This window comes from Schistocerca nitens, chromosome 1 (assembly GCF_023898315.1).
Source record: "Schistocerca nitens isolate TAMUIC-IGC-003100 chromosome 1, iqSchNite1.1, whole genome shotgun sequence".
Lineage (NCBI taxonomy): Eukaryota > Metazoa > Arthropoda > Insecta > Orthoptera > Acrididae > Schistocerca > Schistocerca nitens.
Window position 1 is genome coordinate 955,659,758 of NC_064614.1, and position 19,240 is coordinate 955,678,997.

Below are 19,240 nucleotides of genomic sequence, written 5' to 3' on the forward strand. Positions count from 1 at the left end.
AGCCGCCAAGAGCAAGTAAAGAAACCATAAGTGAAACACACTGTAAATAGATGCACACACACACACACACACACACACACACACATTTCACATGAATTATTAATTTTTGATATAGCCATAACAGATTAGAAATCATAATTTTTGCGTAAATTTTTTGCCTACTTTAAGTTGTGTATAGTTGCAGGTGACAAACTGTACAGAAAAACAGTCACTGTAAAAATGTAATACAGCAGGAAAACCACACCATATATGAATTCACAATTTTGTGTGCTCTTCAGAAACCTGTAATTACAATTTAGAAACTAATATTTATATGTATTTAAACAGTAAGGATATTCCTTATGTTTAACAGACATAGTAATAAAAAAACCACTGATGATGCTGCAACTGCAGTGAAACATGTCTGAGACAAAAGACAAAATTGTGTTTTGCTAAAGGCGGACCCCACTCAAAACATATGTTAAACACTTTCCAGTGGATGAGGACATCTAGAAAAGGCAAGGCACCATCTGTCTCTACTTCCATCATGAATCTGATGTTATCATAGATGCTGTTGCTGTGGTTGAAAAATTCTCGCAGGTTTTCATGCCCATATGGCCACATAACAAATGTGTTGTTGACATAATGATAAAAGCAAATAGGCTTTTCAGGAGCAATGTCCAGGCTGATATTCTCAAAGTACTCCATCAAGAGGTTGGCTATAACTGGAGCTGATGGGCTTCCCATTGCAATGCTGTTCATCTGGTTAAAATAATCTTCATCACACAAAAAACACAATGATGTCAGAGTGAGCTTAAATAAATCCACAGCATTGTTGTCAAATAACTGGGAAAGCAGATCTAAAGAGTCTTTGATGGGAACCCACATGAACAATGAAACCTCATCAAAGCTAACAACCATACCTACTTCTATGAGATATAAGCATTTAATTTGACTCTGGCAGTCACTTGTATTCTTGGTGTGGTGCTCACAATGACCTACGTGCAGAGTAAGGACGCTGGCCAGATGTTTAGCTGGTCTTTACATTGGAGATCCAGTGGTGCTTATGACGGGGCATAGATGAGTGTGCTCCTTATGAACCTTGGGAACACCATATGAAGTAGGTGGATGAAGTGAATTAGGGGTGAGTTTTTTAAGAACATTCTCTTCCAGTGAAGATAGCTTTAGAAGCTCTGACATTTTCCTCATTATTCTGGATGTTGGGTTCCTTGAAAGTTTTTGATACACCTCCTTCTCCAGCATCAACCGAATCTCTGCGACATAGATCGATCCATAATGATGGCTGTATTGCTCTTGTCTGCTGGTAATACTACCATGAGAGGATCATTGCAAAGCATGTGAAGACCATTACACTCAGCTCTTGTTTAAGTTTGAGGTTGGTGGCTTGGATTTTGAAAGACGGATTTCTTCTGCAGTTTCACTGGGAAACTCACGAACTGCTTGCTCCACACCATTTATGATGTCAACGAAAGGGATGCTTCTTGGAGATGGTACGAAGTTTAGTCCCTTCTTGAGAGCTGATATGGCACCCACATCAATATTCCTTGTTGTCATTCTTATAACAGTGTGTTCTGTTCTTTTACCCTATGTCCCAGGTTGTTCCTGTGAAAGCCGACTAAATTTCCCTTTCTGCCTTTCTGTGGCTTCCCTCTGTGATGGCATCTGTTGTGCTACTGTGTCTACATCAACCCAGTCCCAATCCAAAGCTGAGAGCATCCCATCAGCTGCTGGTGGGCAGCTTTTAGTTCATGGCCATTTGTATTCAACTGGTATGATGTATCCTCCCTCGCACCAGGGCGAAGCTGTCATGACGAAATATTCTCCTGGCTGCAGTATTGTTGATATAGTGGCTCACAGCGGCAAAACATGGAATCATCATTTCTTTCCACAGCAGCATAATAGAAGGCTAGAGAGCTTGATAAATTAGCCTTCTTAACACACAGATTCCCTGGGCGTTTGATGCTGTGTCAGGTTTCCTCCCCGTAAAGGAGAGCATGGTTTCACTGTGATATATACTAATAAAATTTAATCGGCCTTCCAGCCACATCCAGTAGTTTAAAATCCATGAGCTTTTGACCAAGTTCTCCTCAGCAATCGTCCAGTGGTGACTGTCAAATGATTGCTGCTGCTATCCTTATTTGGCCGCACTGTCATCAGTGATGTCATTCATGCTCACTGTAGCACAATATATATGGTAATGTTTTCATTGCACTACATCAGGTACAACTTTCTGATGAATGGATTCCATGTTGCGCTCAGCTTCAGGCCACAGTCTTTATTGAGAGTGTTGTCAGAAATTTCTAACTCTATCAGATAACACTATTCCAAAAACCGGTAGTCCACGCAACAGTGTTATAAAATAAGCGATTGAGTTAAAAATTTCTGACAACTCCCACAACAAAGATGGCAGCCTGCAGCTAAGCACAGCTTGGAACCTGGCCTTCAGAAAGCTTAAGTGAGCATGGTAAGTGTGCAATGAAAACATTACCATATATGGCACTGGAGCAAGCACCAGAGGCATCACTGAAGACAGCACAGCAGCAATCATTCAACATTCACCACTTGACAGTGGCCAAGGAGAACTTGCCTGAAAGCTCATGGATTTTAAACCACAATATGTGGCTGTCACCTTTCCACCTGCACAGCATGTCTGGGAATTGATGTGAAGACATATACTTGTACCATCCTCCAGCCACCAATCTTCATGAACTAACAGAGCATGTTTTAGGCATGGTGAGAAATTTCTTAAGATGATATCAGAAAGCTGTTTGCTGCCACATCACAATGATTGCAGCACAGCATAATGCTCATGGGGATCACTGATGAATAATTTGCATTAGTTCCTCATGGAATGAAAAATTATTTACTTATATGAGGACCATCTCCACATTTGATAAACATGGGACTGATGCTTGATGGTATTACACTTTCTGTTCCTGTAAGTGTATAATAGCTGTTGCCTGCTGCGGACCAACAATGTATACTTGTTTTTTCATTTATATAACTGTCTCCCATCTGAGTGAAATAATTTTTCATCATGAAAAATGGTTTCTTGTTGTTATAATAGGAACAAAAACTAGGAGAAGAATATCAGTTCAAAGAAATTTGGGTTACACAACTACCTGTGTGGCACAAGGCTGGTGCTTCCTGTTATTTGAATTTTGCCTTTGACAAATTATAGATAAAATGGTAACTGCCCTGTAAGCTCTTATGTTTTCTGGTTCTTGAGAGAAGTAAACATAAGAATTATCACTGTTTTGATTCAAAAAATTTGCAGTATTTTAAGGCTTGCTTCTGAAATTCCTCAGTGCTCTTATATCGTCAGAGCAGAAATGCTGATCCTAATAATAAACAATGCAAGAAACAACCTGCATAACTTTATTCAAGGATGGAAATTGAATGTACACTCTATAGTTATAATAACAGTTACATCTAGAAGGCTAAACTCTGCAAGTGAAGTCTTAAGTCGAAACAGAACATCAGATGCTTAGAACATCAATATTTTCTGTAGCTATCATATTACAGTTAACTCTGGAAGATAACACAAATGCTGTACGTCCTAATCATTTTTATTGGAAATTTAATTAGTGACCATTCATCAAACAGTTGCTTTTATATAAAACTGCAACTTTTAGAAATTGCCTATTACTATATTTTAATTGCACATACCTGAACAGCTAAAGATAATCTCTTTCTCTCCCCTCCTGACAGTGCCGATAGTTTAGTGTTCTTGCACTTGACAAGACCAAGTTCAGAGATCAATGAAGATATCCGTCGCTGTCTTTGTAGAAATCTCACTTGGGCATCCATTTTCATGCAAGCCTGTCATGAACACAGAAAAGAAAATATTTTTTATTTGATGTAAGTGTTTTTATACAAGTCACACTTACCATTTTGAAAACAAAAAGAGGAAGTTAAAACAAAAGTATAGTCAATTTATGTCTGAAACATATTCAGACTGAATAAATTGTGGGGAATTCTTCACCAAATGTAATCAGTCATTAAAACATTGTTTTGTATAATTTCACAAACAGTTCTGATCTCCCATGCTTGGAAGATGACTCTTTCAGTACAGAGGTTCTATATTTTGTGTTTAAGCAGCAACAATGACAGTATTATTTTGGCAACAGATGTGATATGAACTTTCTTCATCTTTACTGTTTCCCAGTGCTAATTTTATGTAAACACTATTAATAATTAAAAAAACTGCAGTAACAGGTGGGAAGTGCTTCAAATTCTTAATTTAAAATACAACATTTTGGAAGTATCTGGTAATGGATTACATTAAATTTTGTGATGACTCCCCTGATATAACTCTTTCTATAGCTAGTAACTAACAGAACTGCAATAACAGTAAAAGCTAAAGAATCGTTCTACAGATTTAAAAAAACAATTATACAAACTAATTAAAACAAAAAATACAGAGTTTGGAATAGTTATCTATTTTAAATAAAACAGTGCACCTATTCCAGATTAACAACATTTTTCATTCCTCATTTGTCAAGCAGTTTGTTGCTGTTCGTATGGTCAAATTGTGATTATTACAAACAGTGTAAATGTGTTGGCCATACTGTTTACTAGGACCAACACGGTATGGCAACATGTTAATAAAGAGATTGAAAGTAATACAAGCCAGCAAATGGTAGCTGATAATAAGTTTAATGCAGTCACTTGACTTAATGAATCAGTACAGTGCAGTGGGCATGGATCACAATTTTAAGAAACATACAGCTTACAAGGAAATCACATAAAATTTTGGAACACAATGAGATGAAAGTAAAATCATATATTTTTGGTTGCAACTCATCAGGCAAGAATAACTGAAATTCATGGTATGATAATAGAATGTAGTATAATATATGGGAATGGCATGATCAACTAATCGATACGTGAAAAGTGCAGTGTTTCTTAAACTTCTTATGTTCTTTGATATTTCTGTTCTTCTTAGCTTGCTAATATGTTTGCATCATGATTTTTGGCTGTCTATAATACAAGTGAATATTACCACACCAATAATTTTTGTATGTGTTTCACATGTAGACAATAGCATTCCTAAATAATTGGTGATCCTGAAGAAGAAATTGCATTCTTGTGGATAGGTTATCCGCTGCAATTCACATGGATAGATCCTGGTTTTGGTCAATGTGTTTGCACACCAATGATGGCACCATCCAGAAATTTAAACATGAGATTGAGATTCTGCAACACTCATCTCCCATATTTCAATCACTGGATTCTGCACCACTTGCCAAATTGGCTTTGAAAATAATGCTAAAATCTGTGCCAGTTATATCATCAGCATGTACAGTGATGCAACCACAGATCAATGCTTTATCCAGCCACACTGCAGGGTCAAGTGACATTGAACCCAATGTAAACATGCTACCAGTTCCGGTCCCTCCACCTGCTCCAGTACCACATACAAGAACAACAAACTTTCAGCTCTTGTGGCTCTTCCATACCATGTTTACAATGCTGGCTCTGCCATTTGTACCCAGCCAACCAGCTGTATGGTTTGCAATAGTTGAAACATTTTCACCCAGCAAGAAATCTGTTACAACCTTGAACAGTTCGCTTAAGTGATCAGTAATATTGGTCAATGAGTAACTTCATTGGTGATGGGTAATATCTTACACTCCTTCTCCAACATCCTTATAATGCCCTCAAAATGCTGCTGATCTTACATTGCACAAAACCAATGGATTAGATGCTTATGCAGACTCTTTACCTTGAGATGTGTGGTGACAAGACACAATCTAAATTATGGAAGCATTTGTATGTACGATTGATGCCAGTATCATTTTGGACAATACGCCACCACGCATCTGACAACAATTGCTACTACAAGTGTGACTAACCTTAATTGCTCACGAAGGACAATCATTATCCAAGTTGCTTGAAGTTGCTGACAGAGCACACATTATGCTCAACTCGTGTGCTGCGGGGCACTGGGAGAATTATCATTTCTACCAAAGACAGCCATTACTTGGTGGACCAGTCCTGTGAGTCAATGCTTCACCATGATGGCGTCTCCACCTGACAACCATCAGGCTTACCTGGGGACCTACAAACTCTCTGTCAAGAAGCTGACTAAGAATTTAAGAGACATTGCAACTATGAACTGTGGCTGCAGGTAGCACCCACACACACCATGCCCTTACGCCCCAGTCATGCATTTATGAGCTACCTTGGTAGACATTTGGTGCTTTCATAGACATTTTGGTTGTAAGAATATGAATTGCATGAATTCATTTTTGCACCTGAACACAAAACATGATTTGATTTAGGTGTAACAGATCATGACATCCATCTTCAGTGCCTACTGAAAGGACCCATTGATATTCTGCAATATGTGTGCCATGTAGCACTACTCATTGTGCATCCAACTGTAGTATGACAGCAACACTGTCACTGTAGCATGACTACACTCTACCACATCACCAAGGCTAATCATCACTGACTGGTCTTCAGGCTTAGTGTTTTTGATTGACACGGGATTGGGTGTCAGCATCTGCCAGCCACATACTCTCCTGATGCCAAGAAAACCAATATGGTCCCTTTAATGGTAGCCAACAATTCCGTAATACACAAGTATGGTTACAAGACTTTGCTGTTTGCCAGCAGACTGTTGTCTGGAAGTGGACATTCATTTTGGATTAGGTTTCCTCAAGCAAGCTACTGTCACTGTGGATATACTGAATGCTTGCCTGACACATTCTGTTGATGGTCACACTGTTCCCAACGTAAAAGGTTGTTCACATGCTCACAGGGTAGACAACTTAAATACTTCTTACTGAATGATGAACTCCATAACATTGATAATGATTATGCAACAATCAGTCATGAAATTACCAAATCACATACAGAAAACAGTATGTTAGAGTTAGAAGATACTCTGAAGGCCACAAAATGCAAGCTATAAGCAGCTTGCAAAACATTGTAGATACTTAGAACATCTTCACAGTGACCTTGCCGCTAATACAGTGGTATCTTCAGAAACACAGCAAATCGTGAAGCCACAGGGCATGGCCACACACACAATGGTGTACCATATTTGTACCCAATGTGGTCCAGCTGTTTCCTTATGCACCCACCAGATCATGCTGGACAACTACATGAGATCAAAGTTTTTTGATGAGATGCTTCAGGATGGAGTCACACACCATTTGGACAGTTCTTGAGCCTCACCAGTCCATCTAGTACACAAGAAAGATGGTTCATGGCATCTGTGTAGTGATTATCATGCATCGAATGCCTGAACAATCTTGGATAGATACCTGATGCCAAACATCCAGGATTTCACTTGTGCTCTGGTGCATGTGACTATTTTTCACATTGCAGAAATCATTCACACAGGAAAATCATGCAAACATACCATCATTTGACCACTGCACAGACTCCCATATGGATGGTATAGTAACAATCATCCCTGGCATAAAGAGATAAGTGAAAGATCTGAAAGCAAATAAGTCACCCAGTCTTAATGAAATCCCAATTTGATTTTAAAAAGAGTGTTTTATGGCATTGACCCCTTACGTAGCTTCTCCCCCAGCTTGAAGTCTTAAGTGACTGGAAAAAAAGTGCAGGTGACTCCAGTGTATAAGAAGGTACAAGAATGGACCCGCAAAATTACAGACCAATATCCCTAACTTTGGTTTGCTGCAGAACCCTTGAACATATTCTTAGTTTGAATACATTAAAGAAGCTTGTGTCCATGAAGCAGCAATCAGCATGGTTTTCGAAAGCATCACTCATGCAAAACTCAGCTTGCCCTTTTCTCTCGTGATATACTGTGAACTATTGATGAAGGGCAACAGGTAGATTCCATATTTCCAGCTTTCCAGAAAGCATTTGATATAGTGCCCCATTGCAGGTTGTTAATAAAGGTACAAACATATGGAGTAAGTTCACAGATCAGTTTGTGGCTTGAAGACTTCTTAAGTAATAGAATTGAGTACATTGTTCTCAGCTGCAAGTGCTCATCAGAGACAAGGGTATTGTCATAAGTGCCCCAGGTATGTGTGATAGGATTGCTGCTATTCTCTATATACACCGTATTTACTCGAATCTAAGCCGCACTTTTTTTCCGGTTTTTGTAATCCAAAAAACCGCCTGCGGCTTAGAATAGAGTACAAAGCAAGCGGAAGTTCTGAAAAATGTCGATAGGTGCCGCCACAACTAACTTCTGCCGTCGAATACATGTAGCGCTACACAGACATGCTTTGTAGGCACAAAGACAAATACTGGCGCCGAAACCTCTGCGTCAGTAAATAAATTTAAAAAAAAAAGGTTGAAGACGAGTTTTTTTTTCTCCGTCCCGAGTTTCGACCACTGCATTTTCATACATTATCCAACGAAGTAAAAACAAATTCCGTATTGCTCATCTTCGAATGTAGCAGAATTTCAATGTACTACGAAAATCCGACTGGCAAGACTGCTTGAGATGTTTGTCAATATGGTTAACTCTACGTTCTGAATTTTTTCCTACCTGTGAGAAGAGATGGTTGCTAATAGGAACCTGATGAAATGTGAATCACATGCATTATTCTTTTCACCATCAGAATAATACGAATATAAACATTTTGCCCTGTATTCTTTCGTGTTTGCTGCTATCTCGTTTAAATCCTGTCTGCCTAATAAACTACGAAACTAGAGTGAGACAACAGCAAACGCGGAAGAATGTACGTATCGTGTCATGTTTATATTCGTATTATTCTTATGCCTAATAGTGATACAGTCAGAAATTAAGCACGGCAACTGACTAGATTTTTAAATCTAAGATGACTCTAATTTCTGTGCAGAATTTGATGTACTAAAGAAGCTGCCGAAAAGATTTTCAAACGGAGAAAAATTTTCGCCTAACTCTCGTTCCGAACATGTTCTATCATACGCAGTCTATTATTTGGTTCTTGTTGATCATTATCAAAGAAAGCAGCAGTGTAAGTAACAACAAATAGCAGTCCCTTGCCATTGTTTCGCTAATGAGACGATTTTTTTCTCTCTCCTTTTTTTTAAAAAAAAAGCGGCAGTAGCGCACACAAAAGAAAGCCATGCCGCGAGCGGCGACAGGCCGTAAACACTCACTATCAGAATGCGACAAACAATGCATGACACAGTACAGTAATGCATTTTCAGCTTAGAGTGACATAAACACCTACAACAAAGAAAACGGCACTTATCAGATCAAAGCAAAATAAGCAATCGATTCAAACCAGACGAAGCACGTGAAAAAGGAAGGGTACCCGTATAAATACGGACGGAGCGCCTGATGCATAGCAATGGCTACCTGGTAAAGCTTAACTGCTAAGCTTACGACTCGAACCAAACTACTGTAGCTGTATCGTCATTCATTCGACCTAAATCGTGTCTCATATTACAATGGACCAACTTTGTTTCGATTTGGAGTTGCGGCCTAAAACTTTTCTCTCCCCTTGAATTTCGAGTCTCAAACTTCACGTGCGGCTTAGATTCGGGAATTTTTTTTTCCCTTTATTTCGAGTCTCATTTTTCAGGTGTGGCTTAGATTCGAGTGCGGCTTAGATTCGAGTAAATACGGTAAATAATTTGGCACATGGGGTGGGTAGCAATCTGCAGTTGTTTGCTGATGATACTGTGATGTGCAGTAAGGTGTGAAAGTTGAATGACTGTAGGAAGATACAAGATGACTTGGACAATATTTCTGGTTGATGTGATGAATGGCAACTATAAATGTGAAAAAATTTAAGTTAATGTGGATGAGTAGGAAGAACAAAGCTGTAATGTTCAGATACAGTATTACTAGTGTCCCGCTTGACACAGTCAAGTTGTTCAAATGTCTTGGCATAATGTTGGAAAGCAATATGAAATGGAATGAGCATGTGAGAACTGTGGTAGTGAAGGTGAATGGCTGATTTCTGTTTATTGGGAGAATTTTAGAAAAGAATGGTTCACATGTAAAGGAGACCATATATAGGACATTTTTCCCTCACTCTGTTTGCGAGTGGAACAGGAAAGGAAATGACTAGTAGTGGTACAGGATGCCGTCTGCCATGTACTGTACAGAGGCTTGTGGAGTATCTACGAAGCCGTAGATGTAAATGTAGAGGTTTTTAGTGTGTCAGATGCGCAAAAAGTGTATAATCAGATTCCAATGGCAATCAAAGACATACTTAAAACTGCAGTGATAACACTATTTGGACTGTTTGAGTTTTTGGCTATCCCTTTTGGGCTGAAAAATGCAGCGCAGGCATGGCTACCTATTTTGCTGAGGTTTTAAGGGGCTTCCATTTTGCTTTACTTACCTCATGACATACTAGTATTTTATAAATATGTCCAGTTACTCAGACATCTTTTAAGGGCAGTGCAGCAGAGATTAATTGACCATGAGATTATGCTCAGTGAAAATAAGTGTGTTGTCAGTGAACTTGTAGTAATCTTCCTTGGCTATAAAATGTCTGCACATGGCGTCACATCCTTACATGGGAAGTTAGATACTTTGCGGCTCCTACTCTGACCATAGAATTATCAACAATTGAGGTGTTTCCTCAACATGGTTAATATTTACCAACACAACCTCCCACGAATCCACTTAACATGAAAGTCTCTCACAAACACATTGGCAGGCCACAGGGCAACAGGCAAGCGCCTCAACCAGTTTTTGATGCTAGCCGATACGTAGCACTACACCAAAAGGTGGATGGATATTGGAAAAGACCAAAAAACTGCAAACTGGCTAAAAATGTTGGAGTGCTTTAGTGACCTAAGAGAGCATCTAATATTTCTGTCTCCTTGTTGAGGCCCAACCTGTTACCATCTACACTGAACACAAATCTATTGTGTCAGCATTTTGAAAGATGAGCAATAAGTACTCTTCATGCCAATTCAGGAACATCAGATATGTCTACCACTTCATTCATGATACTGATAACATCATAGCCAACTACTTTTCTTGTAACAGCAGCCTAACACCTGTTTAGAACTACGACGACCTCACCACTGCTCAGTCTTCAACTGTTACTGAATAATTCCTCCACTGGCCTGTGCCTCCAAGTGTTGGATGTACCCAGTGGCATGGCAAGTGTAAGGTGTGGTGTATCTAGAAACAGAGACTTTGCTTCACACCTGTTTTGACACAGCATCCACAGCCTAGCACTTGCCACAGGCAAACAGATGAGTGATCGATTCATGCGGCCTTCACTCAGGAAACTTGCTCGTGCCTGGCCTCCCACCTGCATACAGTGCCAAAGCATCATGATCAGAGGCATGTGCATACAAATCTGGGACACATTCACATGTCAACAATGAGGTCTGGACTTGCCCACATTGACTTAGTCAGTCCTCTTTCCCCCCATCTGAATGCTACAGGTACATATTCGTGACAGTGGACATATGCTTACAGTGGGCAGAGGTTGTTCCAACCAAGGACATGTCTGATGAGACAACCATTGGGACACACATGCTGGGTGTGCAGTCAAGTTCAAATTCCCATTTATTCCCAGTGCTCAACACTGTAGGGGGGGGGGGGGGGGGGGAGGCTATGTGCAAGTGACATAGTCAAGTAATCAACAAGTGGAAAGTGCACTATTTCTTCAAATTCTTTATGCTCTTTGATTTTTCTGTTCTTTTTAACTTGATAATGTGTTCACATCATGAATTTTTGCTGTTGTATAGCAAAAGTGAATAATTTGTATGTGTGTTTTATATTTAGACAGTAGTTTTACTACAACAGACTTACTCAAATAGTGTACATGGTAACTCAGGTGCTTCTTTTTAGTGAATTAGACAAGACTGCTACCCAAGAGGCAAGGTAAGAGAGATACACAAGAAATGATGAGATATTTATAATTAGGTGCAATTTATAGATGTTTCCATGATCCAGAATCCATCTCATACATGCTCGCATCCTACCACCCTGCCTATTTGCCCATTGCTCTCTTGTTCCATACATCATGACAGGTGACCATGCATTTCTTTTGAAAGCTCTCCAAAGCTTTTGCTCTAAACTCTGTTCCTCTTGGTAAAGAAACACTTGATTGTGACAGCCTGGAACACACTTTCATTTCTCTGTCCCAGTGTGAATTTAATTAACTTTTAATCTGATAGCTAGAAACCTGACTTAGTAGCATTATCAAAAAAGTTACTGAGGATTTTTATTTTATATACTTTACCATGAACTCCATGTGCTCTGACACTGTAAGAGAATCAATAGTGAGATCTTGTTGAGGAACAAATCCAGATATACTGCTCATTATTGCTTGGTCTACAGGTCTGCCATTTACTAGAATGTCTCCCTTAGTCTCACCTGTTTTGGGATAAATCAAATAAGCTTAGATTATTAACACTGCAAACACACATGGGATTACCTGAAAAAAGTAGTACTGTAGTTGATTGCCTACCTTTAATCCGCTGACTGATTGTTGCCAGAAGTGTTGTTTTTCCGGCACCACTATAAGAAAGGAAACAGTGAGAAACTGAAACACTTCTAATTCAAGTGCTGTTACTTTGAGATTTAACAAATACTAGTTTGGAGTAATCTGAAAGTGTTATTGTCCAAATAGTAACATAAGGCACACGTAATGCACATAATTAAATTGAATGAGGTATAGTACAAAAAAACTGAATGTATATGTAGCTTCATTACTACCTTCAATGTTTCCAAAAGTTTCAACATTACACACTCAACAGAATATTTAACCCATTCCTTACAATGTTGTTCACAATTTGATGAAGTGCTTCTATTTAATGTGACGAACATTTTCAGTGTTTCTCTTAACGCAACTGAGGAGTATTTAACTCAGAATAGGTTCCAAACTATAACCTGCAAGACTTATAAAACTACTTTCTCCATTTTGAAATTCTTCCCCACTAACTGCGATCTTGCAAAAATATCTTCTTGGTTGCTTAACACAATGCACTGAATCGTTTCACTAATAACATCAGGTTGCATCTGATCTCATGGCGTTTTATGTATGTTTTTGTACATAGCAGAGCACCAAATTTTTGGAGATACTACACTCCTGGAAATGGAAAAAAGAACACATTGACACTGGTGTGTCAGACCCACCATACTTGCTCCGGACACTGCGAGAGGGCTGTACAAGCAATGATCACACGCACGGCACAGCGGACACACCAGGAACCGCGGTGTTAGCCGTCGAATGGAGCTAGTTGCGCAGCATTTGTGCACCGCCGCCGTCAGTGTCAGCCAGTTTGCCGTGGCATACGGAGCTCCATCGCAGTCTTTAACACTGGTAGCATGACGCGACAGCGTGGACGTGAACCGTATGTGCAGTTGACGGACTTTGAGCGAGGGCGTATAGTGGGCATGCGGGAGGCCGGGTGGACGTACCGCCGAATTGCTCAACACGTGGGGCGTGAGGTCTCCACAGTACATCGATGTTGTCGCCAGTGGTCGGCGGAAGGTGCACGTGCCCGTCGACCTGGGACCGGACCGCAGCGACGCACGGATGCACGCCAAGACCGTAGGATCCTACGCAGTGCCGTAGGGGACCGCACCGCCACTTCCCAGCAAATTAGGGACACTGTTGCTCCTGGGGTATCGGCGAGGACCATTCGCAACCGTCTCCATGAAGCTGGGCTACGGACCCGCACACCGTTAGGCCGTCTTCCGCTCACGCCCCAACATCGTGCAGCCCGCCTCCAGTGGTGTCGCGACAGGCGTGAATGGAGGGACGAGTGGAGACGTGTCGTCTTCAGCGATGAGAGTCGCTTCTGCCTTGGTGCCAATGATGGTCGTATGCGTGTTTGGCGCCGTGCAGGTGAGCGCCACAATCAGGACTGCATACGACCGAGGCACACAGGGCCAACACCCGGCATCATGGTGTGGGGAGCGATCTCCTACACTGGCCGTACACCACTGGTGATCGTCGACGGGACACTGAATAGTGCACGGTACATCCAAACCGTCATCGAACCCATCGTTCTACCATTCCTAGACCGGCAAGGGAACTTGCTGTTCCAGCAGGACAATGCACGTCCGCATGTATCCCGTGCCACCCAACGTGCTCTAGAAGGTGTAAGTCAACTACCCTGGCCAGCAAGATCTCCGGATCTGTCCCCCATTGAGCATGTTTGGGACTGGATGAAGCGTCGTCTCACGCGGTCTGCACGTCCAGCACGAACGCTGGTCCAACTGAGGCGCCAGGTGGAAATGGCATGGCAAGCCGTTCCACAGGACTACATCCAGCATCTCTACGATCGTCTCCATTGGAGAATAGCAGCCTGCATTGCTGCGAAAGGTGGATATACACTGTACTAGTGCCGACATTGTGCATGCTCTGTTGCCTGTGTCTATGTGCCTGTGGTTCTGTCAGTGTGATCATGTGATGTATCTGACCCCAGGAATGTGTCAATAAAGTTTCCCCTTCCTGGGACAATGAATTCACGGTGTTCTTATTTCAATTTCCAGGAGTGTATGTCAGCAGAGGGCAGACATGCAATGGTCCCTAGAGAATTAATCTGATTTAGGTGATTTCACTTTCATCCTGTAACTTGCTATGGTATATTACTACAATGTGCATGTCTTGCTCACTCAGATTATTTCTGTTTTTCTTTCACTTTTTTGGAAATTTTATAATTAGGTCCTCTCTTTCCACAATCATGAAGAATAAGAACAGAGATGACCAACACAATTGTTGATTTCAAACAATGGATTATCTAGGACAGAATGTAACAATATTATGAGAAGGAAAGTTGCTACTCACCATATAGCAGGGATGCTGAGTCGCCGATAGGCACAACCAAAAGACTCTTACAATTAAAGCTTTCAGCCACGAGCCTTCATCAATAATAGACACACACACACACACACACACACACACACACACACACACACACACACACCACAATGGTTTCAGTTGCCTGAGACTGCAGTTGTGTGTGTGTGTGTGTGTGTGTGTGTGTGTGTGTGTGCTTGCGTGCGTGCATGCATGCATCTGTCTCTACTGTTGACGAAGGTCCATGGCTGCTGAAAGCTTTAATTGTAAGAGTCTTTTTGTTGTGCCTATCTGTGACTCAGCATCTCTGCTATATGGCGAGTAACAACTTTCCTTCTCATAATATTGTTACAATTGTTGTTTAGTAACATAGCACATGATTGTGCAAGAAGCAGAGTAACTTAATTCTGTGTTGTGTTGCTGTACTTGCAATGTCTCTTTCTGCAGCTCAATGAGGAGTGCATGAGGAAGTGAGAAAGGACATATCATCAATTCTATTTCAGCATTGTTCTGCAATCTTCTGCATCTGCTGTGACTGTAGGACAGTGCTGAAACTGTCTCCTTAAGAAGGAAACAGTATAATTTCCCATGAACAGCCCAACAACAAAAAATCTGTATTGCATAATGACTGCTAAAGCGATCAGTAATTCTAAATCTGTTGTTTAGTAAAATCACTGTCAATCATTTCTATAAATGTATGAAAATTATGTAATAAGTACAAGTCTATTAGGACCTGACAGACTGCCTCCACATCAACAGTCAAGACACCAGGAGGCCCATGCCTTAGCAACCTTTATTTTGTAACAGTTTAGACTTATCACAAACAATATGGATCTGGATGGATGAAACAAAAATAAAATAGGGTGTGAAAATGCTCTGCTTGCTGGCAATGCAAAGGAGTAGTTATAGCTATTCATTATACATACCTGGCGCCCATTATTGCCAACAAAGTCCCAGATTTAGCAATGCCACTGACTGCGAACAGACAAAGATACTACTGTTAGTCAATGGAACATGCAGAGATAGCTCCATATAATTATGAAATCATTCACTTCACGTCAGAAGACGGTTCGAGCACAATGAAATATTGAATTGTGGATGGGAAGGCATCTACTAAAAGTGTGGCGGTAGAGAGAAAACAGCATTACTATGTGTTGCTGCTTAAAACAATGAATAAAACTGTACTACCCTTGAACACAGTGCAATTACATACAGAAAGGGGAAAAATGTGTACAATCATAGGTATCCTCTCTCTCCAGTATTATTCTTGTGGTCCAGACAAGCAAAATGCTTCAGTAGTAATGTGGTCCCCAGATGGTCAATATTATTTTACAATAATATTTTGCAATATTACTGAAGTTCTCCGTAGACTGTTCAATTAAAATGTGCATTATTTAGTCTGGTGCAAAATGATGCAAGATGCTGACGCCGTGGTAACTGCTCTCCTTTGTTGCAAACAGAAGGAGAAAAAGAAGGTGGAAGAAAGATTTGTATAAAGAGCATCAACAATTCACTTCTCAAAACTTGTTGAAAGAATTGAGATTGAATAGGACAAATGATTATCAGAATTTTTTACACATTGATGGTCGAGTATCTGATTCATTACTGAAATGGTTCCCCTTAGGTTTGTTTTTAGATAATTATTTTAAATAATATCTTCCCTTGTAGCTTGAGGACTGCTTTCTACATTTAATGCGCAACAGCTTAGAAGAATAATTCTTAATTTTCCAGGTTTTTGTATTCATCTGTCCTAACGTCCCAAGAATTTGCATGTTTCAATCAAATCTAAGGTGAATCATCTTTCTTTTTGTTTTGAACTCTTTGTAGCAGATAAACAGAAGAGCGCACACTGTAAAGCACATGGAGCAGCTGGCAAGAATATCATCAATACTACTCTCAGAGAGCACAATATTTCTCAGGTAGGTCAATATATTTCTAAAGTATTTCATCTTCTCAATATTACTGCAGAGCCTGTCAATTAACCCATGCATATTTAATACTACTGTGCATCCTGAAATACTGAGCAATAATACTGACTATCTAAGGGCCACTCAAAACACTGAACACACATTCAGAAGGACAGTAGTCCAAATCTACATATGGCTATCCAGATTTAGGTTTTCTGTAGTCTACTTAACTCATTTGTACTGTTGTTCACAGCTGAAAAGAATGAACACAGCTCATGTGCAGTAGCGAGTCAGTGGGTGCACTTCGATGTGTCGTATAGTCGAGTCGGTATAAGAAAATCCCTGGAGGTTGCAGTGGGCTGGGTCCGGCAGCTTTGTGCACCTACATCAACCTATCATGTAATGTGATTGTGTAAACATCTCTATGGTAATGCCTGTGTTGCTGCAGCTATACATATGACTATTGTTTTTGCCTGCAGCTGTTAGTGCTACACATCTGAAAGCTGGCAAAAGTACTGCTAAGTGTCAGGTAACTATTACCCAACTATAGACAGAACAGAATGTGGCATTCTAAAAACATCAAATGGAGGTTCAAACAACATAAATCATCTTACATCTTCAGTGTTCTAATATTTCCAAAATAATATACGCTACTGGTACCTGATCCATCCTTCTAAAGCTAGCCAGGTTAACTGTTGGTGATAAATGTGAATGATAAATACAAAGAAAGATCCACAGCTAAATCAACGGTAGGCAAATGTCATGTATTGATGGGCAGGGATCATCGAGCATTGTGGAGGGTTGTTGTAAGAAAATGACATGAAATCAGTAGAAGGGATTATTAAGAAGTTCTAAAGTGCTACCAGCAGTCCATCTAGTGTAATGCCTGTTAAAGTTAAAAAGAATAAAGTACTTTGTGTAATGTTTGAGCAACTCCTCATCAGACACACATTACAGCCACATGACATTTCATTTTTTTGTAGTATCATTGCTAAGTGATTCTTGAGTTAATGTAAAGAGCGACACCACTGAACAGTGGATGACTGGAAATGAGTAATTTGGAGTGATGAATCGTACTATACGCTGTGGCAATCTGACGGGAGGGTTTGAGTTTGGCAAATGTCTGGAGACCATTACCTGCCTTCACGTTTAGTGCTAACAGTGAAGTATGGAGGAGATGGTGTTATGGTATTGGGGGTGCTTTTCATGATTCAGATGTGGTCCCCATATTGTACTTAAGAAAACACTAAATTCAGAATGATATGAACATATTTTACAGTACAGTGTACCATGCAGAGTAGAGGAACAGCTGGGAATGATGATTGGTTTGTATCAGCTTGATAAAGCATTCTGTCATAAAGCAGCACCGGCAAGGAAATCAGTGGCAAGCCAATGATGGTCAACAATGTGTGCAACACCGAGGATTCACCTCTTCAATTTTGTAAATGACTGAACCAGTTGACTACCATTTGGAAAAAGATGTCAAAAAGAAAATCCATATTACGTAACAATTATTTATTATGTCCTGCTAATATAGGCCTATCTTACATACAAATTATAGGAGATTAAGGATTTAATTTTTTGTATATTAATTGGACTTTGCTTTTTTAGCCATACCTGTAATGTTTCACAGTGTTACGTATTAATAGAACCATGACAAATATTATAAATCTCAATTGATTTTTAGCAGAAAGTAATAAAAAAGTTATGTTCTATATGTAAAGAGCAAAACGTCCCTTGCTGTCTTTCTTGCGTTTTTATTCTTTTCGCTTACTATCATGTATCTATATTTCAATATTTAACGTGAGTAAAAACTAAAACTGAAGAATCTCAAGCTTTTACAAAATCTGAACACAGTTACACAGTATCAACTCCTCCTAGTTTTTCTTCTTGCGAAGTACTTAATAAACTCGTGAGTATCTAGTTAAAGCGGTATCTAAAATTTTCCCTTCTACAAAAGGGCAAAGTTGAACTTTCCTTACTATGTTGAGTGCAAGTAATTTTTTATTAATCTTTCTGCGCTTGCTACGATTGGCATCATTATTAAAATTCGTAATGAAAACGTGAAATTAGGACATATGACTGTCTTATTATTTAAAAATATAAATCTCAGAATTTTTGTTACGTCATTGTCTAAATTTTTAGACAGGGACCGACGTGACAGAATTTCTTCGCACAAATATTCGGCATCGATGTCTGACATAGAAAGTCTTTTCCATAAATGATTACAAGTAGTCGTAAACCGGCTTTAATCTTGAACATCGCTGAATTTAAACAAAAAAACTAAATACTTTGTTGTGACTAAATAACAAATAAAATCTTTAGCCTGCCTTAAAAGGTAAAAATAAATGTTAACTTTGAAAGATGTTTTAGAGTCCATTTGAGGTGCCTGCCTCTATGTTGATAATCAAAAGTTTATAGAGTTTTTCGGAGCCTTTTGGGTCTGTAAGTTTCAAGCTCGTCCAGTTTCTGTTACTAATTTTACAGTAATTTCTTTTGCATTATTTACAGCTATTTCAAATCTTAAGACCGTTCGACAGCCGATCAAAAAGTTTCATAAATCTGGTATAGCTTCAAAGGCGACCTGCATATTCACGTTTTTTGACCGAAGCATTTTAC

General features: G+C 39.7%; 1 protein-coding gene across 2 annotated transcripts in view; it reads right to left on the reverse strand.

Moving 5' to 3' along the window:
• Window positions 1-19,240, reverse strand: part of LOC126194729 (protein scarlet-like) — a 319,991-nt gene that overhangs the window by 40,789 nt on the left and 259,962 nt on the right. For both annotated transcript variants that reach the window (XM_049932994.1, XM_049932985.1), the window contains exons 4-7: window positions 15,641-15,689; window positions 12,375-12,424; window positions 12,147-12,280; window positions 3,670-3,822 (exon numbers count right to left, since the gene is read on the reverse strand). In XM_049932994.1, the coding sequence (XP_049788951.1) occupies window positions 3,670-3,822; window positions 12,147-12,280; window positions 12,375-12,424; window positions 15,641-15,689 (386 nt within the window). The remainder of the gene's footprint in view (window positions 1-3,669; window positions 3,823-12,146; window positions 12,281-12,374; window positions 12,425-15,640; window positions 15,690-19,240) is intronic.